This window comes from Balaenoptera acutorostrata, chromosome 16 (assembly GCF_949987535.1).
Source record: "Balaenoptera acutorostrata chromosome 16, mBalAcu1.1, whole genome shotgun sequence".
Lineage (NCBI taxonomy): Eukaryota > Metazoa > Chordata > Mammalia > Artiodactyla > Balaenopteridae > Balaenoptera > Balaenoptera acutorostrata.
In genome coordinates this window covers 13,216,008-13,242,684 of record NC_080079.1, presented here as the reverse complement: position 1 = coordinate 13,242,684, position 26,677 = coordinate 13,216,008, and the positions used below count along the sequence as shown (strand labels likewise).

Here is a 26,677-nt window from a genome sequence, read left to right as displayed (position 1 = left end):
GTTTAGCAACCCTGGCCTCGCTTTCACTTCCATCTGGCCTTTCTGAGAGAGGCACGGCATTAGAACAAACCTATGTGGAAAACAGCCACTTTAACAGAATAATAACTCTCTACTCTCAAATTACCTCAAATATCTCTGTCTCAGTAGACTAAGAAAAAATAAACGTGTGTGCTGCAGATAGGCAGAAAGGGGAACAATCCAGAGAAATACCAGGGGAAGTAAAAAGATACAATAAATGGGCCTCTAAAATTGAGGGCAATTAAGGACCAGGAAGGTGTTCTGGTCTGCAGAGAACTCCCTTGTTCCAAGAGTGTATGACTTACCTTCAGGACCACTACGTGTGGATCACGTCTCATAATCTAGAATAATACAACTGCTTAACACTCTGCCACACCCACACCCACACCCACACCATCGTCCCAGGCCCTTAGATTCCTGCTTCCCTCAGACAGCGTCTGGGACGGACAGGCATATACCTGGACTGCAGGCTCAGAGGGCTGGAAGTGGCATGAATTAGTGGTCTCTGCCATGAGCTGGACACTAACAAGTAGTGAGAAATGCCATGGCTTTGCCAACTCTACTCTACTCTTGAGTTCCACAAATAGCTGTTTTGTTAGCTGTCTTCAATTTCCTCTGAAAGCTTGTACAGTCCTTACCGTAGAGGGCTGTTGTGAAGAATAAATGAAATAACACATAAAGAGAAAGCACTCAGCATAGGTCTTAGCCTCTGTATAAATACGCAGATGTAATTTGCTACCAAACAGTAAGTTCTGTCCCTGTGAGGGGACATCTTATACACAAAGGGCTGCTAAACAGTGTCCACGCTAAACCTTACTTCCCAAAACTATTTTCATAGGAAGTGAGTCTGTAGGTCTTACAGAATACTTGCTGCCATATATCAAATAATAAGAGGCATCCTACTGTATTTTTAAAAGACAAGGAGGGCGCATGTACAAATGAATATTCATGCTGTTTTATCTGTGATAAGAAGTTATGACAACCAAATTAAGATTAAACATTTTAATCAACTATAATAAACCAATAATCATATATAAAAATTCTGATTCATGCATCCATCAGATTACATAAATTATACAACTGTCATGTTACATAATGCTTACATACTTTGGAGTTTGTACCTGCAAAAATGTATACAAGTTACTAGAGCATTTTACTAAGTGTAATACTCTTCAGTTATAAATAACGCTTGTATCTTTCAAATACCTGCTAAATATATACATTTCTAGATCTGCAGCATTTTTTTTTGTACCTCAAAATCAAACCACCCCTAAGATCGAAGATTGACAGGCCAAATGTATCATTTGTTACAGACTTCAATTCCATTGTAAGAGTGTATTTTTTGACATGGAAAATAAATGAAATAAAATGTCAACTCCAGTTTAATGCTTGAAGAGCTTCTACACTTCTTATTAAATACACCAGAAAACCCTTCTTATGCAGATTAATTAGTTAAGATGCTACCTATTGCATATTAAATACCTCTAATGATTGCATCTGGATTATTAAACTTACAAATCTGGGAGAATGGGGGCTTTCAGTGTGTGCTGACAGACCCTTCCAGGTACAATCATGAACCAGCAGCACTGCGATCCTTTCCCTTTTACTTCAAAGAGATCGAGGGAATGAGCATGCTTCATATTTCATTTACACACACACAAGTGACACCAACCATATCTATAAGACATATGGGCACACAGACATCAGAAAGTTTCACCTTGTTTTACAAATCCAAGGTAGGCTGCTTTTCCTAAAAACCTAAGAGGAAAAAAAAGTTCTAGTGTAACAATTTCTAGATATATTAAAGACAGCAATTCTTCTTTTTTTTGAGATTCTCCTTGCTAAAGAATAAGCACCCTTATGGGGATGGTAGGCAGTGGGGTGTGAGGGTGGAGGAGTTGGTGAAGGATGTGAGGAAAGCAAGTCTGTCACTAGCGAGCTGAGTTTTACTTAGGTTTCCATTCATGAAACCCTTTAAATACAGGCAACATTTTCACAGCCGGAAAATTACAACAAAATCTTCACTTACTGCTAAAAGCAATAGACGTAGTTATGTACAATCTATGGATAATACTACATTCATGGGAGGATGGCAAAACTAGGCTCAATGCAGAATACAGCAGCAAAAAGCAATACTTAAATATTTTTCGTGAATGGGTGACACATCATTTTATATACAATTCTAAGATTTATTCCCTGGTATTTAATAAATGAACTTGAAGCCTAAGTGGTAGGACAGTCATGTTCAATACTTTGAAGCTGAATTTTAGAACTGGGAGGGGAGCTGGTTGTAAAACTATACTGTTTTAAAAATATTGGCAGAAATATTTCTAATTATGTAACAGAAGTATGTTAGCTTAAGACAGGTTTGAGACTATTATAAACTCTGCAATTTAAAAAAATCCTCTTATTGGTGGAAATATTTTTGAGCATGCCTTTTTTAAGCGTAAAAGCAAAAGTAAACTCTGTCTATAAGTCTATTGTGCTGCACATTATTTAATGAGTACATGTTTTATTTCCTTGTCTAAGTTACTAACAAAATATACCATTAGAATACTTAAAAGTTATAGTTTGCAAAAATAAACTAATGTGATCTTTTGGCCTTTTTTTCTACAACGCTGAAAATTAAAACTACTCTATTTGCACTTCTGCCCACAAACACAGGAAACACTGTTATGTTTACTTAGGAACTCATTTTTACTTTTTGTTTTTAGTTCCTTATATTGACCGATCGATTATGAAAATATATATATAGTCAGTTTGATTCCAGGTCACGAGTGAAAGAAAGTTCATAAACATCGGAACAGAACATTTCGGGCAGTGATAAATGCAGATTCAGTTTTCAATACAATTCTTGTCTCAGAATTAAAGATGAAAATATTGATGCAGTTATAACCAAATCATTAACGTATGGATAAGCCTAATCCTTAACAGTTTTTATACAGGCAAAGAATCCTCCTTAAAAATGAATTTCCTCATAAAAAGAATGGCAGTCCCTTAACCATACTTTTTCATGAGCTCTATTTACATAAAACATATCCCCAGTACAACACGGGCATCGTGGTTCATTCTATAAAGAGTAAATTTGGCCAAAGCATATTAAAATATCTGCAGATAATGTCATAATACTGCAAACATGTGGATTTTAGTACTTTTAAAAGTATAAGAAGAGCCTCAGTTATACTAACAACAGAAAAAAACAAATACTAAGAACTGTGCAACATTTAATAAATGTTAACTAAAAACAGCACCATATTAAAAAGAACTACCAAGACCTCAAATGGGAAAATAAAATTCTATACCAGATTGTGAGGTTTATTACAGAAATTTAGAAGTGGAGGGAAAAGTTGGTGAAAGCTATTTTTCCTTGTCTCCTATTAAAAATTATTTAATTTTTTGTATTTCAGAAGAATTTTCAGAATTTCAAAATTTATGCTCTCATAGAAAAACTGAAGAAACTCAGAAAAATACAAATAATACGGGATTTTAGCTTGTGAATATAAGCTTGGCCAAGTATTATCTGATTCAAAATATTAAACTGAGCAAAACTATTATATGTGCTTTGTATTTAATTCTCAATGAAGTCTTAGTAGAGATAAATATTAGACAGAAATGCAAAGATTGGGGAATATATGTCTCCATATACAGGTGAATTTTTCATCTTAAATTTCCTTTGGAAAACACAGATTCAGTATTTCATAGTATGTATTTCAGACTTTTAAAGTTAAAAAATCAGATGATTAGTAATATTTTTATATCATTTTCACTTTAAAGACTAATTTTGTACAAATATATAAAGAAAATTCATGAGAGTAGTCAACATTTTTGGGGAGCAGACTTAAAAACAAAGCTGACACAATTTTGTGATACTGATTTATTCTTCCAGGGTGGCTGTAGAATAGTGTAAAATGTCGTGCTAGTAAAGATCTATTCTAAAAACTCACCCCTCCTTTAGTAACTCTTATTTTGGTTCAGAAACCAAATGCAACCATCTGTTCCATTATTTATGTAACTTGAAACCAAGCCTAATTCTTCATTCCTAGAATTTGTTCATTGCTTTGGATTATCAGGCATCAGAATGATCACCTACTTTCCACCCCCCTCCAAATTATCTTCAGATATAACTCCCTAATATTTTCTTTGCTAGTACTGAATATTTTAAAGACATTCAGAATCTCAACAAATCACGTTTGCTTATCTTCTGCTTATAGCTCAAACAAAACTCAAATATTAAGATAAAAAATTAATTCAAGAAATTCATGCTGTTGCAAAGTTAATGAAGTTTCCTAAAATACATCGTTCTTTAAAAAGGGGCTTTAGATCATTACTTTTGGAAAAAGAGAAAAGATTTGATGCTGGAATAATATATAGTAGCAGCTTATTTTGAAACCAAGGTTCACATAGTCAAGAGTGATTTGAAGCAGCTTCTGTGTAACAAACCATCATAGTAGCAATGATGATTTGTTTTGCATTGATAGAGCACACATATATTTTCAAATTAAGAAATCCTAATTGGTATCCTAATTTTAGAGGCAACCAGTTGTCTTTAAATGTTCTAAAAACACATGTATATATGAGGTATATGCATGTATTTTATATACAAAGATACATGAACAGATTATTCATGTACATATATGTATATAAAATATGAACTTTTTTTTTAGTAGTGTTTATAATGAGCAGTATTCCTGCAGCTTAATCTGTACAAATTGACTTCTGAGAAACCAACCACAGTATCAATTCTGCTTGATGAGAAACCTGTTCCTGAGGAATAAGTCATGTACCTCTGGAGATACTTCTAGGCCTATGGGCAGATTAGTGGGCCGGCACCAGCACCTAAGTGAATCCTAAGGAACTGCTTGTTCACGAGAATCTGGCCCATTTTCACTTGAAAGGTTTAAATTATTTAGCTCACTTCAAAGGTCACTCTTGATAGTCCCTGCTAATATTTACAGGTGAAACAATTCTTCACAATGAAGGAGAGTATGTAACAAAACCTGATAGTGTGGTCTCTCTCAGTAACAAGCTTTTCTTCTATTTTTTCTCTCTCTTTCTTCCTTTCTTTTTTCCCCAATTATAAACGCAGTACCATTGGCTTATTAACTATTGGAGAATTTGCCAGCTTTCCTGGATGGTTCGTATGGCACTCTGAGAATACTGGGCGTTTCCTCCATTACCCTTACAAGGAGGTTGTCGATGTAGTCCTCCAGCTCCCGGATGTGGGAGTCTTTCCTCCTAAGGAGCTCTTTGTGTTTTACCAGCTCCTGTAGTACCTCCTCGTAGGTCAGACTACGATAGCCTGCAGTGGCATCAAAAGGGTTGCTGTCCTAGAATAGGATAAAGACGGTCACTTTAATAGATAGCACATCAGGGGCAAATTATGAGTTATTTTGAAGTTCAACTGTTTCAAACCCTCATCAAACTTTTCTCTATCCTTGGCTAGAACCAATGTGACAGTTCACAGAATGGCTAGCCAGTTCTGAGGAAGGGACTTAAAGCAGATGCACCAAAGCCTTGATCACAACTCTAAATTCTTAAATATAAGAAACTGACCATGTAATTTAAGATTCAGTTAAGAGATAAAATGTTCAATAATAAACATAATTAAAATAGACAAAATCAAAAGATCTGCAAGAATTAACTTTAGGAAATATTAGAAGCTATTGAAAACTATACATTTGGATATTAGTCTAGTCCTCGTGGAATTGCTTCCTCTGAACTATAGTTTAATGTTATGCCTTTGCCTTTTTATTGAAGATGGTAACAAGAAACAGCAATATCAACTCTGCCTCTCCAGTTTGCTATGAAATGTTGATGGCATTCAGAATTAAATCCATGAGCATCCCTTATAAGAAGCTCCATGGGAGTAACTACTCTTTTAACTTATAGGCAAATAGAACCTTTTCTCCTCTGAGTAACTAGTCTATTTTCTCCTCCTAGTACTAATACCTATACAATTTATTTTATTTCCCTTTTTGCCTTGGTTGTCAGGAAACTCAAGAGTTCAACTACAGTCATGCTAACACTTAAGATTAGTATATCTGCATTCTCTCCCATTTCACTTACTTTATTTTGTTTAACCTTATTCTATTGGTGAAAATTCTCTTAACACAAAGGTACAAACATAAACCAAAAAAAAGGCATTGACTCAATTCATTTTCATTACAAAGCATTCTAATATTAAAAGAAAAATATTTCTCAGAAATTTAATCAAAAAGGCACTGTAACATCATCTATTTAAAGTGCATATTTAGATGTTTCATTATGTAAAATATAATGCCAAAATATAAAGTAGCAATCTTTATGCCTTCTTATATATAGTTCTATCACTACATTCAACAACTTAAAATGGTTTTCATCACTTTCTTTCCAAACATTTCCATTTGGCTTTAAAGAAAATATACTAAAATACTGAGGAAATTGCCCTTGCTCTTAAGGACTAATAGTATCTAATCTATTCAGAGGAGGACGGAGAACGAGGACTGGTGAACGTAGAAAGGTCTTTTTTTTCCTTTTTTGTCATAAGAATTAAATTTGTCTGTATTCATTTTCAGGATCTATTTTAATTTGCTATGCATCCAGGAGTTTTCATCAGTAAAGCCAAAGTGTAACTTTTTATCCCCTCGTCCCCAGGCCCCATGACTTTGCTGCACCAGAGAAACAAGCTAGAGCACAGATACCAATTTGATGTTTGTGTTACCCAAGCACACTCCCTTCTCTAGGATAAAGGCAAAACAATATTCCTGGCTGAAAACTTCTCCAATCCATAGAATCTCTCAGGTTTTGCACAGAAGATATAGCTTGCACTAGGCCTTCAAAGATTTTGCCAGGCAGAAATGCGTAATGGGCATCTCAGGCAGTGGCTCTGCTTGTTCAAAGGAGGAAGCAAGGTTCAAGGCACAGTGGCCAATAAAGGTGATCAGTGGAGTACGGCTGGGAAATAAGGTTCAGGGCAGGGCACAGAGAGAGAGGCTGAAACAGTGGGTTCCAAACAGACCATCAGGGATGTCTGATGCTATCACACTTAGTGTTATGGGAAACAGAAAGCCCACTGAAGGTTTCTAAACAGAGGAAAGATGATTAAAGCTAAGCTTTAGGAAAATGGCAGCAGTGGGTAAGATCATTTAGAGGGACCACGATTAGTTACAAAGCTATGCGATTAGTTACAAAGCTATTTAAATAGTAAAGACAAAAGTTAGGAGGAGCCTCTACTAGACTAACAGAATAGAGAGGATGCTAAAAGGAAGTTTAAAAATGACTTATTTTACCATTAGAAACTGGGTATAGATACAACTTTATGAATTAGATTACCTTTGTCCCCCAAAACATTTCAGAATATTGCTTTACGACAATTAAAGGACAATTCTGGAGATATGTGTTGGTTTACTTTTTATTCTCTTCTCTTTCAGATCAATTAACTTTTTGTTAGAATAAATATACACACCTATTTACTAGTTTAATTGGTCATAAGTAGTCTAGAGATACAAAACTTAGATTTTCCTAAACACATTCCTATTGACATTTATTATACTCAGCAGGTTTCTGTAGAAAAGATAAGACATACCATAGAGCTAAGTACATTTTAAACATCAATTAAAAATAAGCTAAAGTTTCTTACTTTAACCTAAGTAACTCTGCACAAATTTGAGACAGAAACCCACCTAAGTCTCACTTTCCTTCTCTGATAAATGAGATGTTCTCTAAGGTCCCTTTCAACTCTAACATTTCCTGGTCGGCAAAGAGGTTTTTCAGAACCGCATTCTAAAAAAGTGATTATGTCCAACTAATGTGATTTCATTTTTCTAATACAATATTTACTGAAAAATAGCAGTTCTTGTGAGAACTGCAGGGATTAATGAAATTAAACTAAATGGGATTCATTACCAATTGATTGTTTTACTTTTTTTCTTAATTTAACATAATAATAGCATCAGACTGGGCCTCTCTTAATCAAATTATACATATATGAGCTGATTTCTCCAAACTAATTAAGTGATAATATGCAGTTAGAAAATCATTTATATTGTTACATTTAACACTACACCAGTGCTACCACAGAATGCAGTTAAAATAATTTTTTAACATTTCTCTACAGACAATGAGGATGGAAGACATGTCAAAAACTTCTTATTTTGACATAAGGGGTTTAATTTAATGCCATGATACAAATCAATCTAAAATTTAATCTCTCAAAATAATCAATTATTATCCCACAATATTGTTCAACACTTAAGATATAAGCCATAATCTAGGATATACAAATCCATTATTTGGCTTATTTTTCCCCCTCGCAACCATCTAATACTTATGGATAAACAGATTTCTTGGAAATACAGTTCTGACCTTTTCAATAAATTTTCCATTTGTCCTTTTATGTGAAAAATTTACCCCAAATTTCTGCATCGAGTTTTTATGCAAAAAAAATCTTAGAAACACATGTACTATAAACTATATTCTGGAAAAGAATATAAAATAATTAAAAACAGTTTTATGCTTAGTTCCAGATTTTATCCCATATTTGAAAATCATGTAAACCTTCTAATTTTAGGCATAAGATTCTTAAATTGACTAATATACTCAATAAATACATCTATCCTTCTGTTTGTTGATATAATTCCAAATAAAATAAAGATTAATATTAACTAATACAGTAGGAAATTAAAATATTTTCTAGTCACAAAAATTATTTTGCTTAAAGAGGAAAACTCTCAGGCAAATATAAAAATGAATTATTTTTTCAAAAGATACTTTTAATACTATTCTTGGAAAAACTAAAATTGAGAAATCTCCAAACTGGTAAAGACTCAAATAACCTAACATGGGACTCCTAAGTACTCAATAGTTTTTCCTCTAGCACTCGATATAGATGGCACATATGTTTTTAAGATGTCTTCTTATATTGAAATTTAATGTAAATTTTTCTTCTCTCTTCCCCTTTCATAACCAATCCTTTTTCATTCCTACCCAAACTCTGTTAAAAATTTCCATATGCAGATATAAGAAAATAAGAGTTGGGTGAGTGAACAGAATTATTACATTAAGTTGTCTAACTGGAATTTTAAATAACAGTTGTGCAAAATACTTTGAGAATTACTAGTGATCTATTTTTACTTTACTCACAGTCTAGCCTTTTAAACTAGGAAATGTATATTTTTTACAATATTTAAATTTCAACAAAAGCAAATTATCAAGACTCAAAATAACTGAAGATTTAAAGAAAGGTTGTCCTGGTAACCAAATATTGGTGGGGTACTAACTGACATCCAAGGCAACTAGAGGAGAGAGAGAGAGATAAGATGAAGGCTTGGCATTCTCTGATCATCTCATTATTGTTCTAATGAGGAACTTTGCTCTGGGAATATCATCTCAGCTACTTTCACATCTTTTGTGCTACTCCCTTCATCTCCCTTTCAGTTCTTAATTAGGCCTTAAAGAGCTCACACTGCCCTTTCAACTGGCTACTGCTCCTGTTTAAACACTGCTTTCACAGACAGGTGTTGGCACTAGCATATAAGACATACAAACTTAATTACAAAATACTATGTTCAGAAGGGGAAAAAAATATAACTTGGTGGACAGCTATTATTGAAGAACTTAACGTAAATTACTTCAAACATCTTATAATCTTCAACATAAAACTTGTTCAAATACTTTTTTTCAATAGCGATCAGTATGAGGATGAGCTTTCTCCTCTTAATTGTATCTTGCAGTAAATTAACAACACCTAGTAATCCTTTAACTGTCATTTAGAATAGTTAGTATTCCAGAGAAAAATAATCACACATCAAGGATTCTTTTATCACCTTTAAATCCCTTAACTAAAACAATTTTCACATTTTATTTCTTTAAAGAATTCTAAGGATGCTTTTACAGCAATAAATTACAAGATTTGGAAAAGTACATTTACAAGCACATAGAAATTGTAATTAAGGTTACTTAATAAACAATAGCTGCACATTAAATCGATTTTTTGATGTCGCATTTTGTTTGAGATTAAGTAACCGCCTGATAGAATTCATTTTACTATCTGATCAAAGGCTGACTTCATATATTCTGACGTTTCTCGCCAGTCTGCCATAATATAAAGACTTGAGTATTTATGAAACATCAAAACGTACACATCATGTACATTAAAACAGCAAAAACACAGTACAAAGTCCTCTGCCTCTTAATGTTTTCTACCATTTTAAAGACAAATGACTGCATTTAGAATGGTTTACACAACACCATGGTTTCTTCTCAGCCTATCACACCATAGAAGACTGTGATATGTTATTGCTTTGAAAAATTCTTATTATACATCTGGATCACACACATTAAGGACAGATGGTTCAAACAGCAACCACCAGCCTCTTGGAATAAAGGCTCTATTTCTGTTATTCAGTGAGAATTTAGTTTCCTACCAAGACATGTGACCATATTTTTGTAAAGCAACTTATTCTCTCTAGGCTTAGTATAGTATTTAGAATAGACTGAAGACGTACTGAAACTCGGAACAGAGGTCGAAAACCGGACTTCAAATAACAACGAAATGAAGTTAAGATATCTGAATAATCCTTGCAAAATATGTGAGTTAATTTAGCTGGTCGCTACGAAGCCTGTTAATATATTTGGTTTTGTTCTGACTTGGAAGGTAAGTGTCCTAAAGGATCTTTCACACACACTCCTGGTTAGATGGGTCTCTGGCCAGGAAGCTCTTCCTACTGTTAAATGTTCACAAGCAGGTTTATTCTCCCCTCAACATGATTTACAACAACAGTAACAAAATGCTAGCTTTCTCCACATGCTCTTATTTCACAACTATAATGTTGACCTGACATACAGCTTTCATATCGATTTTTAAACAGTCTGCAAACAAAATCTGTATATTCTAAATTGGCTTCAATTATAACTATAATGTTTGCATACACTTCCATAGATCATACATAAGTCACACCCTATGGTATATTAAAGATAAAGTTTGAATTTTGCTTTTTTTCTTTCTCCCTAAATCATCACACTAAGCTATAATCTGTGGGTAACTGAGGGATTCAAGGAGACAGAGGCCTTTTTAGAAATGTGCCCCAGACAGAAAGACAGCTTGTGGCTTGGTTTTTGGTAATTCTCTAACCCCCTCTGCAACTTACCGGGATTTTCCTGAGGTCTTCATTACTTGTCGGATTCATATGAAAACTGAGCAATAAAAGACAAACATAAATGTTAAAAGCGTATCATAGTACACGTGGGAGGAAACATAAAAACAGAACATTTTAACCAACATTGCAATAACAATTTCTAAACTCCTATATTACCTGAGTGAAATTTAATCCAGGATGTAAAAGAAAAACAATATTTACTAAACAATCTAAAGCAGCTACAATTTTCAACTTTGAAGGAAAACCCTTCAGTATTATTAGAACTGAAGAACTATACCTCTAACATGTAGTTTCTAAACATCTTTAAATATAAGCGATTTTACCTGGTGAGATATTTTATAAAATTAAATTCTATAATGTTATTATTCATTTTATATACACACACCCACTTACCTTAGGCCTTCTGATATAGAACTATAGAGACTTAAATAAATTTAGGTTAGGAAGACTGTAGACTAAAAGAGTTGAAGCAATCTTTTAAAACAATTATTTCTATAGGTATTAGAAAAATTAACCTTTAAATGTTATCCTATCAAGGAGAATGAATTCGGAGCTGTGTGAACCATTTCTGTCATTAATGAATTTCTAAGTAGCTGGTCTTCAAAATTTAAATACCCAAATGGACCAAAACAAAATGGATTTCTTGCATGCACACAGGACGAAAACATCACAGCTGAATGCTATAATCGTTTTCTTCTCTGAAACATGTCCATTAGGAAGGCGACTGGAACCAAAAAGAAGCTAAACTTCAAAGCCATCTGGTGAGTAAATATTTCATCGTTGCTATTCAAGTTTAATTTTTACCCGGCACTTAAGAGTATTAGCCATTAGAACCTCTACAAAGCATTACTGTCCTAGGAACCTTTTTATTCCAAAAAAAAAGACTTAACTGTAAAATATATTTTTTCATTATCTGTGCTTTATCAGCCAAATAACTGGAATCCTTTGAAGAAATTCACTTTTAAAACTTTTGACTGTATGCACAAAAAGTCTGGACACTGAGAAGTACCTATTATTACAAGTACATATCCCCAGCTGTAAACCTACAGGGCATGCAGGCATGTACAACCACCTCAAGAGAATTTCTCACATATCCAAGGTTTCATTTGTTATGACTAAGATTTGTAGTACTAGCTTCCAGAACCGGTTGCTGACCTTTTCTACCTAGAACTCCTGTGGATAAATTTGGTACTTCAGTAGAGCTGGGTGACATGGTAGGGAAGATTGAAACATGTTTTAAATACCTACGATGCACCATTTACAGGCCGACTCGGCCGACACATTTTCTCATTCCCTGTACCTCACCGTGTTTATGGTGTTCTGTATGGTCCCAGACTAGAGTCACTGTACCGGCAAAGTCTCAAAAGCCTGACAGAAAAGTGGCTTAAAGGAAAACAAATACAAACCCAAAATACATTATCCTGTGGTACCCCTAGGCCTAGAGTGCCGGGGGAGCAGCTGATAACACGCACGGTTCCCAGCCTCCCTGAGTTTCAGTCCAAGGACGTCAACATCAGGGACCAGTGGGACTAATCTCTCCTTGCCCCGTGATCTCACAGCACGTTGCTCTCTAATAGGTCAAGAAACGCATTCTGCTGCCTCTCTCTCCATCCGACTGTGACATTCTCGAGGACAAACTGATTTACATTCAGTGTAACGGCACACCGTACTGGTTACAGGCAGAGAAGTGCTTGAGGGGGCCCTGGAACCAGGTGGTGTGAACTCAAATCCTGGTTCTGCCCTCTACTTACTTGCCTTTGAGTGTGTCTGGGTTCCCTCCTCTGTAAAATGCGGATGGTAACAGGATCTACCATGTAAGACTGGGAAGATTAAATGAGTTGACCACATGTAAAGCACTCAGCACAGTGGTTAACGGACAGAACATGTTCAGTAAATTATTTTATTTAATAAACATCTGCATAGCACTTAGAAAGTGCCAGATACTGTGCTAAGCACTTTACCAAAATTAACTCATTTAATCTTCACAACCCTTAAGGTAGGTATGATCTTCATTTTCAAAAGAAGGAAATGAATCACAGAGAGGTTAGGTAGCTTGTGTGAGGTCGTCCAGTGGGTGAGTGTTGGAGGTGACACAGTCCTAGCCCTGTGTTCTGCTCATAGATCTACCTAGTGAGCACAGGCCGCACTGCTGAAGCCCTGCACACACAGGACACGTGGATTAATCCGATGTTTTGAGTAAGCACACAGGAGAGGTGCCCTTGCAGGGCAAGAGCACTCCTGAGAGTTAAATTCTTAGACCACCCGGAGGAAGGAAACGTTCCATCGCAGCATTAGTCAAGGAAGGTCTACTAAGTCAAGGAAAAAGTAGAACTTAAAATGACATGACGGTTAGGTTAGGCAGGCCAGAGAAAGAGGCCTCTGAAGACACATGCTGTCTGGGGCTGCCGGACAGCAGCGCCACTGCAGGACACGGAGGAGCCTGGCACGCAGGCAGCAGGATGGGAAGGAGCCCTTGAAGGGCTGTCATGCAGAAGATGAGGCTCTTAGAGCGGGTCCATAGAGCAATAGGCCATTTTTGACAAATTTAATCTTTCATAAATGTTATTTAGATGTTTCATTATCTATCCTATCACATCCTTGAAGAGTAAACAGTATTATGACTGTATAAATTTCATTATATGTCTCAGGAAGAAATTATTGAACTGAGAAATAGAAATGCTGGTATTATATTTATTATAATAAGAGTTTTGAAGGAACAGACATTTAGGACAAAAATTTTATCAAAATCACAAACCTAACCATATGTACTATCCAACGGCTTTAGCCTGTGGGACTAAAGTGAAACTCAGTGACAACCTGCAAAGTGTCTGAGAATTCTCAAGAATGGTCACAACTGTAAGGGAAGGAGGTATGGAGCACAGCGAGCCCCAGCTCTTTGCCACTGACCCTGAGTGTAACCTAAGCTCGCCCACACTCTCCAGCAGCCCAGTGCTGCGATCTGAGGCCAGGGCTCTGGTACTGGCCATTGTCTGGAATCTAAAGGCAGAACCCCTCCCCTGTGTTCGGCTTTATACTCACAAACTGACGTGTCAAATACATGACCAACTCAGTCATTCACAGCTGCTTTTTTTGATCTGTCCTTAAGTGGGAAAAAAGAGGTAACTGAACTGGATGAATTAGCTTGGGGAAAAATGTCTCTATCGAAGTGTGGCACCAATTTGTGCTATCTTTCTTTTTGGACTGCTTCCTCATGTCAGACAAGATACTGAATAACGTAGTCTGCTCAACTGAGTTGCTGACAGGTAAAGGAAAACGGTGTTTTTAATCAGGTATAAAAATAAACTTACAGACATGCTCACACTGAAAAAGTCTACACAAATTTAAACTTCAGAATTCAAAAAAATTAATTTTTGAAATCAGAACTGAAAGAGTTTGGTGGCAGCAGAGGATTTTAAAGTAACTTTGAGACCGATAAAAATATTTTTTAATTCATATTTTTTAAAATAGTTTAAACTAATAAAATGCCTTACCTTAACATTCTGAAGTTTTTAGGTTTAATAAAAGCTTATTTTTTACCTTGTGATATTTCCAAATTTTAAAGAATTTTTCCTGGTAAACTCTAAATTTTAAAATTAACAGTACTCAAATGTATTTCAAGGAATCATTAGTATCTCTTCAATAACGTCACATTAATTTACTTTGAAGTCAGGATAAATACTGAGTAAGTAAATTGGTGAAACTTGAAACTGTCCTTCAATTTCTGCTGTGGACTAGTCTTCCACAGATCAGCCAGAAAAGCAAACCAACATTTATAAAGTGATAAAACTGACCACTACAGAAATCACTAAAGCATTTGTCAGTGATCAGAGTTTTCTTCTATGTCCTTCCTTTTCTCTTTTTAAAACTTTTTGCTCTCTTTTGAAGCAAGAATACCTAAGAAAGGGAAGAGACTATCAACAGTGAAAAAGTCCGTCATGACAAAAAAAAAAAAAAAAGCCCACAGAAGAACAAAGATCTATTAAAACTGATTAACTAGCTGCCTTGTCAGTATAAGACAATGCAAACTGTGTAAATTCCTGGCTCTAGGATTTTAAATCTTTCAAGGAGAAGTCACGTAACAACACCTGAAGTTCTTTCCAAGGCATTTAAAAACAACTATTATTATATCTTCCATGCTACCTCTTTCCAAGCCCTGTTACTGCTGGAATTATAAAGCTAAGTCCACTTTGGCCTACAACTTGACTCATTTTGTATTTAATAAGTCAATTCAAGTTATTTGCAAAATTCAGGAGGTGTCCTGCTTGTCTGGGAGGGGGGGCAAAGAGAGGAAAGCGGAGTGGAGGAGTAACTTTCTTAAACACCATTCAATTTCTTATGGTGTACAGGAAATAAGTATAACTTTATCACAGAAGAACTTTGGACATTAATTCTTTTCAAAGGAGAGTATCCTACTGATCTTCTTGTTTAGCTGACAGAGTGGGCTCTGGAGACCTGGAGCTTCACTTTGGTGACAAATGTAGTTGAGGGGGAGGGGTGTAAACTGAGAACTATAACATAATACAAAACCTTTAATAAGTCTGAAAAGAGGAAAAGAAAAATACACCATTTACAGTGAAGCAAAGGCAGAGAGTAATGACACCGGCCTAGCAACGACTGGTATTACTGGACTTTAACCACGGTACCAAGCACCTTGGGGAGGACTTTGCATGTTAACCCACTTAATCCTTGAACAATCTTACCATGTGAATTACAGAAGAGGAAACAGGCACAGCAAAGTCAAGAAGCTTGCTCAAGGTAACACAGTTACTAAGGGGCAGAGTCAGTCAGGATTCACAGACAAGCAGCCAAAGACCACCATCCAAGCTCTTTAGCCATGAACTGCACCTCTCCCACATGGGGGTTCCAACGTCCTCAGTCCTACTGGGAGCTCAGAGACAGCTGGATTCAAGGAGGCCAACACAATTTCCTGAGGATTCTTCCAATCAGAATGACTAAGAAAAGTGCAAGACTTAGACAATCTTAAAGAGATAGAACAAAGGCTGAAAAGCAACAGGTATTGAATTTTTTTCTGTTTGTCCCTCCTGCTCCATTCTGCCCCTCCCTGCACCCCAGAAGGCTGATCTCTGGAAAGGGCATCGCCTGGGTCCCCTTGCCCATTGGCTTCCAGTTGTGCTCTGCCACTGGGAGGCACCTGCAAGAGACTGAGGACAGAAAGAAGGGGAGACAGGGTATTTATTCCAGCCCCATCCTACCAACCTCTTCAGCCCCCCTGCGGCACGGCAGCTTTACCAGTAGCTTCTGTACCCCGCAGCGGCTCCTTCACACCGAAGCATGGCAGCCCCTTCCAGACACTGCCGGTCCCTAGTGCTCTACTATCCCTTCCTTGGTGTCCTAACCCTGGCCACCCCTCTATAAATGATATCTTCACTCAACTTTCTTCAATTACTCGTTTTGAGTGTGTCATCTGTCTCCTGCTAGGACTTTAACTGATACAAGAATATATAATAAATGCCAAAAACTATTCACTTAATAATTTAAAATAGGCGAGAAACGAAGGAAGCCAAAGAAAAACTGCAGTTTTGAAATGGTATAACCGAAGTGGCTGGGATTTGAATACTACCACTGCACGTTTATACACTGCCTTACAATTTATAACACGTCTTCACAAACGGAGTTTCTCTCAACTGAGGAACAGCAACCAATAAGGTGGGATGCGATCACTCACAGTAAGACATCATACAACTGAAATTCCACCTGATCCACCTCACCTTCCGATTCTCCCACTCCCTCGCCCCATCAGACCTGCTCTGTGGGCCCCCGCTGTCATCCCAGTTGTTTCCTAACCTGTTTGCATTTCCTCACCCGTCTCACCAGAGCATACTTATAGCCATTACCCCTCAGATGTTCCACCACTTTTATCTTGCCCAATCTCTAATCCCTCCCAGGTCCCTCCCAAGTAACTCCCGCTGTCTTCGTTACTTCACTGCCTCACCTGTTATAACCTGAAACACATCCCCCGCCACCGATACTCACTGCCAACAAACGACTTTTACTTAAGGTAACAGCCTCATTCTCTTTAACCTCTCAGCTCCCTTTGATGACTGTTCTTTCTGAGACTCTCCCCCTCTGTGATATGTGGTGGCCCAAATTTTCTCCTATGTTTCTGATTACCTGTCTTCTTCCCCGTTTCACCCTAGGTGGGAAACACTAGCTATTTCTTAACGTTCTGTTTTCAAACCTCTTTTTACACTCTATCTTGGAAATCACTACTTCAACTGCCACCACTATATGGACGGATGACTGCTAAATCTTTAATCTTCAACCACAATCACTTTATCCTTTGCAATACCGTCTTTACACATGTCTGTTTAAAGTCTCAGACTGGATATCTTACCTGCACTTAACTTACCTCAAAGTTCTCCCAAACCAGTCATCATCTTGACGTTTCTATCAGTTCTGTCTGATTTTCTTCCTTCAGGTACAACCAGTCTCCTGGTCACCAACGGTGAAGTCTCAGAGGCACCCTTGACTCCAGCCTCCAGCTTGTAGCCTCATCAACAAGCTGCCAGATTCTCGCCATTCAGCTTCTGGACGTGGGTCTCTCACCGTTTCCTCACTACTCATTCTCACAGCTACCTTTCTGCTCACGAGACCACAAGACCACCTGGACTGACAGCCCAGACCACTGTGACAGCCTCCTCGCAGTCTCTGTCACTCCTCCTTTGCCCCATCCAGCCTATGCAACATGGCTGGGTAGGACATTCTAAAGCTGAAGTCTAACCTCATTATTCTTCCGTCAAAAAACTTCTGGCCTCCACCTTCCTCTGGAACAATAACAAAATTTCTTCGCCTGGCTTTCAAAGCCTACTGGGCTTGACTATATTTATCTTTCCAAACTTACTGCCCACCACCCAGTACCCAGGTACAACCTATTAAATTGCTCTAAATTTCATATTTTTTTTTAAATTTCATATTTTATTTTTAATCAAGAAATAGAAATTTCACCACCTATTTCGAAGAATTAGGATTAAAAGAGAGTTAAAATGGAATATTTCGTATGACGAGGTGCTATTCCAATGTCAGATATATGAACCTAGATACAGACCTTACATAAAAATCAACTCAAAATTGATCACAGACCCAAATGTAAAGCACAAAACTATAAAACTCCTAGAAGATAACACAGAGAAAATGTAGATGATCTTGGGTATGGTAATAATTTTTTAGATACAACACCAAAGGCAGGATCCACGAAACAAAGAATTTATAAGCTGGACTTCATTAAAATGAAAAATTTCTGCTGTGCGAAAAACACTATTAAATAGAATGAAAAGACAAGCCACAGACTGGGAGAAGATATATGAAAAAGACATATCTGATAAAGGACTGTTACCCAAAATATACAAAGAACTCTTAAAAGTAAACAATAAGAAAAAAAAATCCAATTTAAAAATGGGCCAAAGATCCCAACAGATATAAAGATATACAGATGGCAATAGGCATAAAAAGGTGTTCCACATCATATGCTATCAAGGAAAAGCAAATTAAAACAATGAGATACCACCACACACCTACTGCCATGGCCAAAATCCGCAACACTGACACCACCTAATGCTGACAAAGATATGGAGCAACAGGAACTTGTACCATAGGATCCAGCCATTGCACTCCATGGTATTTACCCAAAGGAGTTGAAATTTATGTCCACACAAAAACCTACACACAAATGTTTATAGAAGCTTTATTCATAACTGCCAAAACTTTCAAGCACCCAAGATGTCCTTCAGTAGGTAAATGAATAAACTAGTACATCCAGACAATGGAATATTATCCAGTGCTTAAAAAAAGAATGAACTCTCAAACCATGAAAAGACATGGAGGAACCTTAAATGCATATTACTTAGTGAAAGAAGCCAATCTGAAAAGGCTACAGACTGTATGATTCCAACTATATGACATTCTGGAAAGGCAAAAACTATGGAGACAGTAAAAACATCAGTGGTTTCCAAGGGTTTGGGAGGAGGGACCAGTCAATAGGCAGAGCACTAAAGATTTTTAGGGCAGTAGAAATACTCTGTATGATACTATAAAGATGAACACACACCATTATATTAATACATTTGTCAAAAGCCACAGAATATACCACACCAAGAGTGAACCCTAATGTAAACTATGGACTACGTATAATTATGACGTGTCAACATAGGTCCATCAATTTTAGCAAATGTACCACTCTCGTGGGGAATGCTGCTAACGGGAGAGGCTATGTGTGCGCAGGTTAGATGTATATGGGAAATCTCATACCTTCTGCTCAATTCTGCTGTGATTTCAAACTGCTCTAAAAATGAATTTTTTTTAAAGTTTGCATTTTGGGTATCTATCCTAATCCCTGGCCTCCCCACCTCTTTCTACTACAAACTGCTTAAAGGAAGGAATATCTCAATCTTTTCAGTCCTAGCATCTGACATAGTACCTAGGGTATGGCAGATGCTTAACAAATGTATGCTGAACAAATTAACAGCCAGTGCTTAATAAAAATTGGGCTAATAGCTGACTGAGTAAATCAACAGTAGGTCAATACAGGTTTCGACAACAAGGTATCAAGTCCCCAAAGAGCAGAGGATATCGTTTTTCTGAATAACAAAGATCACTTTTATCTAGACCTGACAGCATATTAATGGAATATTTTTCCATTCTTTTTAAGACAGAAAGAATTACTGTGATACTTAAAACTGCCAATATGAATTGAAATAAGTTTCAAATTGGTGACTTCTAATATAATCCATTCAACTAGCCAGTTTATCCAGTTTACCAACCAGGTCTACCAGTTTAGGTATTTGACCACAATACAGATTCAATTGAAAATTTTCTGGTAAATCCTGAAAACATTTATTCCATAGAGGTTCAATGTTAAAGGAGTTTAAAGAAATGTTCTTAATGATTCCTTTTATAAAAGCCCTAAAAAATGAAGTGTCCAAAGAGAGATTCCACTAGTAAACTCAACCTTTAGCACATTTCAATTATGTCTATTACACATGCAAATAGGGCTTAAGAGCCACAGTGCAACTCAATACTGCTTTTTTCCTTTCTGTTTTTTTTGGGGGGGGGAGGGGAGGTGAGTGAGTACCAAATCAAATTAATGCTATTATAGATTAAAATACTCCATTATCTCTCCTGGGACTGGGCATGCACACTAATACCGCGATGGCAAAACAGAACCTAACTCATAAATGTCTATGGGGATTAACAGTAATTTACTTATTATTATTCTCACAGGATATCTTTTATGAGATCTTGTAGGCAAGACAATTAGGAAATTGTGGTCAGTGACACCAAAGATCATGGACAGCAAATTCAGACCTAGCTACTTTTCCATCATGAAATGGTAATGACGATACTGTTGAAGAAGTCCTAAAACTTGAAGACTGAAAGATATCCATGAAATTAAGGCATGTTTCATCAAGAATATCACGTTCAATCAAGTTTAACTTACTATTTTCTCCTGGTGAAGAAAAGAAATGATTATTTAAAATACAGTCAATCAAACAATTCCCAAATTTCCAAACATAATCTCTATGAATTCCAAGATTTCTCCATTTCTTTAAAACTAAGCTTCTCAAACTTTGTTCTCTTTAGTACCCCTGATCCATGAGAATAAATCGGACAACAAGCATAAAATTGCCTTGACATCTCAAATTTGACTTAAAAATTCAGGTAGATTTTTACGTTTTACTCCCTATCATAATTGTGCTTCTCTTAATAGATAAAGAATCTTTTCTCCTTTAATCTTTAGGAACCTTGTCACTCTGGGAAATTGTGTTGTGATTATCCTGTTGCTCTGAGTAGGCCCTGGTCCACTGTCTGCCATATATCCACTAGAGTCTATTTGAGGGTACAGGGGAGTAGAAAGCAAGTTCTGTTTACTTTGGAAGCCAAACAGTGAAACTGGACAGATGCGATGAGAACAAGGCACCAGGGCCCTTGACAGGGCCTGACGGAGCACAGGTTGTGTCTGCGATCAAGGCCAACCCAGCATCCTTGATCAGCCTTTTCCCGTGAGGAGAGGTTGAGGACAACCTGGGCAGAGGTAACTCTTCCAGGAAGGTGGGGGGCGAAGCAAGTTGGCCCACAACACCCTTGGCCAAAAGTACCACAAGCTGGCTCTGTACCCAGGACAAAGCCAAGTTCTGGAAAAGAAGCCTTGGTGCCCTCTGGTCACCAGGAAGGCCTCCAATGTTCAAGGACACCCTGCAATGAGGCCCCTGGCTGGAAAGCAACTGCTTCCTTAACCTGTCATCTCTGCAGACCCTTCAAGGAGAGGCACTCAAGGCAACCAGACTTCCTGGGGCCCCTCCACTGGGTGACACAAACCCCAAACTCCTGTGTATCCTCCTTGGAAGCAGAGCTGCTGGGGTGACTGGGGGATTTCTGGCCATGCTACACCCTAGGCTGAAAAGCCCAGCCTTAAAACATTCTTGGCAAGTAAGAGCTGGTTTCACAGGGCTAAAAAATTAATAAAACTTTGCTAGAAAAGAATTTACTGTTTTGTGTAAAGATACACTCTCCAGCCCCCTCCCCAAAACAGATAAGTACAATGATTTTACTGGAAACTGTACATTATACTATCTCTCAGAACATTGAGCTCGGAGACTACTCGAGTAGAATCTTATACTCTTGGTTAAAAAACAAAGACAAAAGAGTGTACTTTCACTGACAAAGAAATGAAAGCGCCAACTTCTAAACCTTGGTTAGAAGGGATATACTACTGCCTACTAAAGGGCAGGGACCCTTTTCCCAAAGGGGACTCTGAGGAGTTTTTAGTAAGCGGCATTTATCCTTCTTACTATGATAGTTTTGAACAATTTAATTTGAACTCAAGTCATGTGAGTTTATGAAAACCTCATCATGCTTTAAGGTAAAGCCACAGCTTAGATATTTACCCTGCACTGTCCTTATTAGTGCTATGCGATAAGTTCTGAACACAGGATTTTATAGCAATACTGATTAGAATACCTTTGCCTTGAAAGTCATAAAATAAATTTTCTACTTAATACAGGGAATACTTTTACTTAATTTCAATGTGGTTTAGTTTATTTCATCAAAGATTATTACTGAACATACATCTTGAAAAAAACTTTTATCCAGTTTATTGTTTTCTACCAAATGTATGTCCTTTATCAGTCAGTGAAAAACATGAGCTCCTAAGTTCTTTTATTTACGGTTTTTAAAGTTGAGAATATATTGTTACTTGTAAATAATTTCATTTAACTTATTTAAAGCAATTGTTACAGATTCTGTAGATGCTTTGTAATAAGATCATAGCAAGAGCTACCATTTCCAGGTTCACGATGTGGCAAACCTACCTTCAGCACTTTATATGCCTTACATCATTTAATCTCTTCCACAACACCAAGGCTGTTATTCCATTTTACAATGAGGCTTAGAAAGGCTAAGTAAGGTCATATAGCTATTCCAAAGACTCAAATCCAGACCTGAGTCCTAAACCTGAATTCTTAAACCTATCCTATACTCGCTTTAGGATATTCTACTATTACTGTATTTAGATATTCTATTACTATATTTATACTTTCATGTAACACTGAAAAATCCTCAGGTAGAAGTAGTTAATCAAATATACCTTCTGAATCAAATATTAAATTACGTTTGGTATGATTTCCATTTTAAATTTATTTGGGGCATTTAATTTCTTTTAAAGTGAAAAAAATCTACATGAAACAATATATTGTACACCTCAAGTAAACAAAATATGTGATTAACCTGAATACCCCCATTCCCACACCAGGCTCCATAACAAAGAGGTTGTTATATTTAATGCAGAGCTGCTGCAGGGCACTCACTAATTGGCTCCTGGTAGCCTAAAGTATAGCAAACATACTTCCTCAGGAACCTACCAGGCAGGGAATGACAGACAAAGACTATAGCTCCAACTAGAAAAGCAATGGTAAAATTACTAAGTAGTTAGCAGACAACTAATGATATAATAGTACACAGTCACAATTTATAAAACATTCCTTCAAAACGCATCTCACAATTTTTAAAATAAGCTTTCTGGCTATTTACTAAAACAATTGTCTATCTACTCATTCCCCAACGTAAAAAATCATGTTCAATGGTCAGGAACAAAAGTTCAAAGGCCTCTTCCGTGAAGAAGCATTTCCCAATTTCTAGCAAGCTGTTCCTCTCGCTTCCCGCAGCAAATGCTGTGTTCAACCCAGTTCACTCTGCCTGGATTACAGGTCACTGCTTACACATCCCTCTCCCTAGTTTATGAGGCTACTAGTAACCTATGAATCTTATCTTCAACACATCCACCCCTAGCCCTAGTAGAGTTTTACAAACATGTTTGTGAAAATAATTTTAAAAATTGGCAATTTGAATTAAGTTTTATCCTGGACAAGTTGATCCATGTAATTGCTATTTAAGTGGTATTAGCACTTTTGTCAGAAAGATATCTAAGCTTAAAATAAATATATAAAATACATAAAACATTTTTACTTGATGTATAATATATTCAAAAAGTTACATCATACTGTAGTTTAATATTTATATTAATTCTTACACATTTACATTATAATTATTATGTCATATAATAATACTGAATTATATTTAACGCATCAAATAATCAGGTAACACTACCACCATATATTAAATATATAGAAACAGCACCCGTATTTTAAAAATTAAAGCTTTATTGCTATGAAAAAAGGTAACCATAGGTGATATGGTCACAGGAGTCCAAAAGGAAATGTTCTAAACATAGAAGCAGGAGGCCTGGAAAAGTGGTATACAGAAGTAAGGGAAAAGTATAAAAGAAAGAAGTTATTCTCTTAGTGAGAAGCTAACAAAAGGGGGCAAGGTTTGGTAAAGCCAAAAACCACTGGAGAGAAATACATGGAGTAATTACAGTGTTAAGGTGAACACATTTTAAATGCATTAAGTCCACAAGCAGTTACAGAAATTTGCATTCTTGGGTTCAAAGAAGCCAAAATATTTTCCAGCTTTCAAAAACAAATTCTCAAGAACTCTTATTATGTTGATACTAACTTGCTTGTCTCGAATAACTCAAAACACATAATTCCTATTCTCTATAAACAAAATTCTAAAATAAACAAGACAGCACCTCATTAAAAACACAAAAAAAGTAACCATCTCCATCAAGACTGAAATGCCAAGTTTGATTCAAGACTACATATTGATCTACTATGTAGATCTGACATTGCTGTAATACAGTTTTTACAGTACTGTGATTCATCAAATGGAAGACACCGATTGAAGACACATCATTGGAATAATCCCCCTTGTTTTTTCTCCTTTACTAGTCCCCCACCATCCCTCCCCTCCACACACACACACACACACACACACACACACACACACACACACACACAAGCAGAATGGTTAAATCCCATCTATATTAGCCCAGAGATGTATCTCAGAGATGTTCCCTTCTTCTCCATCCTCACTGTCAAGTGACCTCCATCAACTCTCACCTCAACAATCATAGTAACTTCCTAACTTGTTCTCTTGCCCCAAAGCCTCCTCCCTGTCCCTACTCCTGGCCCCAGCAGACGCCGCACCCCCCCCATGCTACAGAGTTATCTAAGATATTACTCTGATCATATCACAACCCAACTGAAAAGTCTTTCATAGTACCCCAATGCCTATACAATGTCCAGTCCTGAGCATGGAATTCAGACCTAATATTTACATGCCTGCTTTTATGAGCTCTAAGAGCAGGATTTATATCTTAATAACCTCTGCTGTCCTTGTCTATAGCAAGTATTGCTCTATCTTATTCAAGTACTGCTGTTCATCCGAAAATATCATTTGATTATCAGATCTGAAATTCGGAAAAAGTCATACTGATGGCCCGGAGCAGCCACACACCAGAAGCAATGGAATGAATCAGACCTGCAGGGCTTTCTTCATATTCTCAATCTTCCGAGTATAACATGTTTATAGTAAAGGTTCGCTGACTGGGAGTTTTCTGAACCAGAACTCGATTCATACCCCAACAATTTCAAATTTACACTGGAAATAATTAGACCAAGTATCTGAAATTGGGACTCTCGAGTCTCAGACTTAAAGGTACCATAAGAGCATGACCGGAGGGACCTTTGCATATTATGTAAAAACCAAACTGAGGAAGGACAGTCTTCTCTCTGCCCTAGATCCTGACAGTCTTAAACTGGACAAGGAAAGTAGACTGCCAATTTGGAATAGACAATTTTAGCTAAGAGGCCACAGGTGAAAAGTAAACGGAATAAAAGTCTAAATTTAGAATCACGTAATTTATGTCTCTCCAATGTATTGCTCTTAAAATATACATGTTCATTAATGGCAACTAACGAAGATTATTAATCTACATGTAACAAGCTTCTCTGCTTGTTGATTTTACAAAGACATAATCCTCTCAAATTATATCTTAAAGCTAAAAAATTATGTATGATTTACAAAAATTAGTGCACTAAGGTCACTGGAATATAATCTTAATACTCTATCAGAAACTTCAAGAAGACTTACATACTACATCTTGTATTTGATCATATCATAACAACCTGTTCTCTTTAACTATTGGACTCGCTATGTGTTATCCTGTGTCCAGTGCCTAAGAGCTCGTTAATTACCTAAACTATATCTCCATAGGTCTTGTTAATTACCCGTCTCCTGTCTCAGAGGACCTTGTTAATAACTTGTACAGTCTCTCTAAAGAGGTCCTAACAACACATTAAAATTAAAGATGCTTTTCTTTTAGCACCTGTCAAGTGCTGTAAATTGAGAAATTTTCACATCAGTTTATTAGCCTACAGTAGTTTCTGTGGATTTTTTTGGCTTGTTTTCTTCTCTCACAGATTCTCTGTGTATCTCAATCTCTCAGCTCAAAATAATAATAATGATAATAACTTAGCAAAGTCTGTCTTTTTGTTAGAGCTTTTATTGTTTTCAATTTTGAAGTCTATAAATATCAATTTGCATTAGTAAGTTAGCAAAAGGGTGGCATGGCTGGTGTCTGCAAATTAACCCACGGGGATATGCACCAATTAAGGAGAGCTATTAGAATGAGCATTAGGATGACAAAGGGTAAAAAAGTTTCCAGTAGTGTCTGGGGAGTTAAGCATAAAAGTTCTAGTTAGTGTTAAGGCAACTAATCACATCACATATTTCATGCTCCTAGTCATTGTTTCATTAGATACATTCTGGAAATCCCTGGGCACTAATGGATTAATGGCTCCAAAAATCATGTCAAGTTTTTGTTTTCTGTCTCATAAATGAAGCTACAAATTTTCAGCTGTGTAAGAGTTATAGGCTGCTATGAGTAACAGGGAGATTATCTTTAATATTAGACAAATAAGGATAAAAAATAAATATTGCTATTAAAGTAAACCTTATGCAGGATAAGGTTTATTAAGCCAAAGACTGAGCTTTAAACTTATACAGGAAAAAAAAAAAAAAAAAAGTCCGTAAGGAGCATTATAAAAATGAAGGTTTTAAAACTATGAATAGGTCTTTTCTTTAGGATCATCTGTTTACTATAACTTTTT

At 36.5% G+C, this 26,677-nt stretch overlaps 1 protein-coding gene across 2 annotated transcripts in view; it reads right to left on the bottom strand.

Annotated features, from left to right (window-relative positions):
- Nucleotides 1-1,005: 1,005 nt before the first annotated feature.
- The window catches only part of RAB11FIP2 (RAB11 family interacting protein 2), a 41,157-nt gene continuing 15,485 nt past the window's right edge, over nucleotides 1,006-26,677 (bottom strand). The window contains exons 4-5 of one of the 2 annotated variants that reach the window (XM_007173168.2): nucleotides 11,145-11,190; nucleotides 1,006-5,345 (exon numbers count right to left, since the gene is read on the bottom strand). In XM_007173168.2, coding sequence (XP_007173230.1) covers nucleotides 5,118-5,345; nucleotides 11,145-11,190 — 274 coding nt within the window. In that variant the 3' untranslated portion in view covers nucleotides 1,006-5,117. The remainder of the gene's footprint in view (nucleotides 5,346-11,144; nucleotides 11,191-26,677) is intronic. The other variant, XR_009005681.1, reaches the window with a different exon arrangement.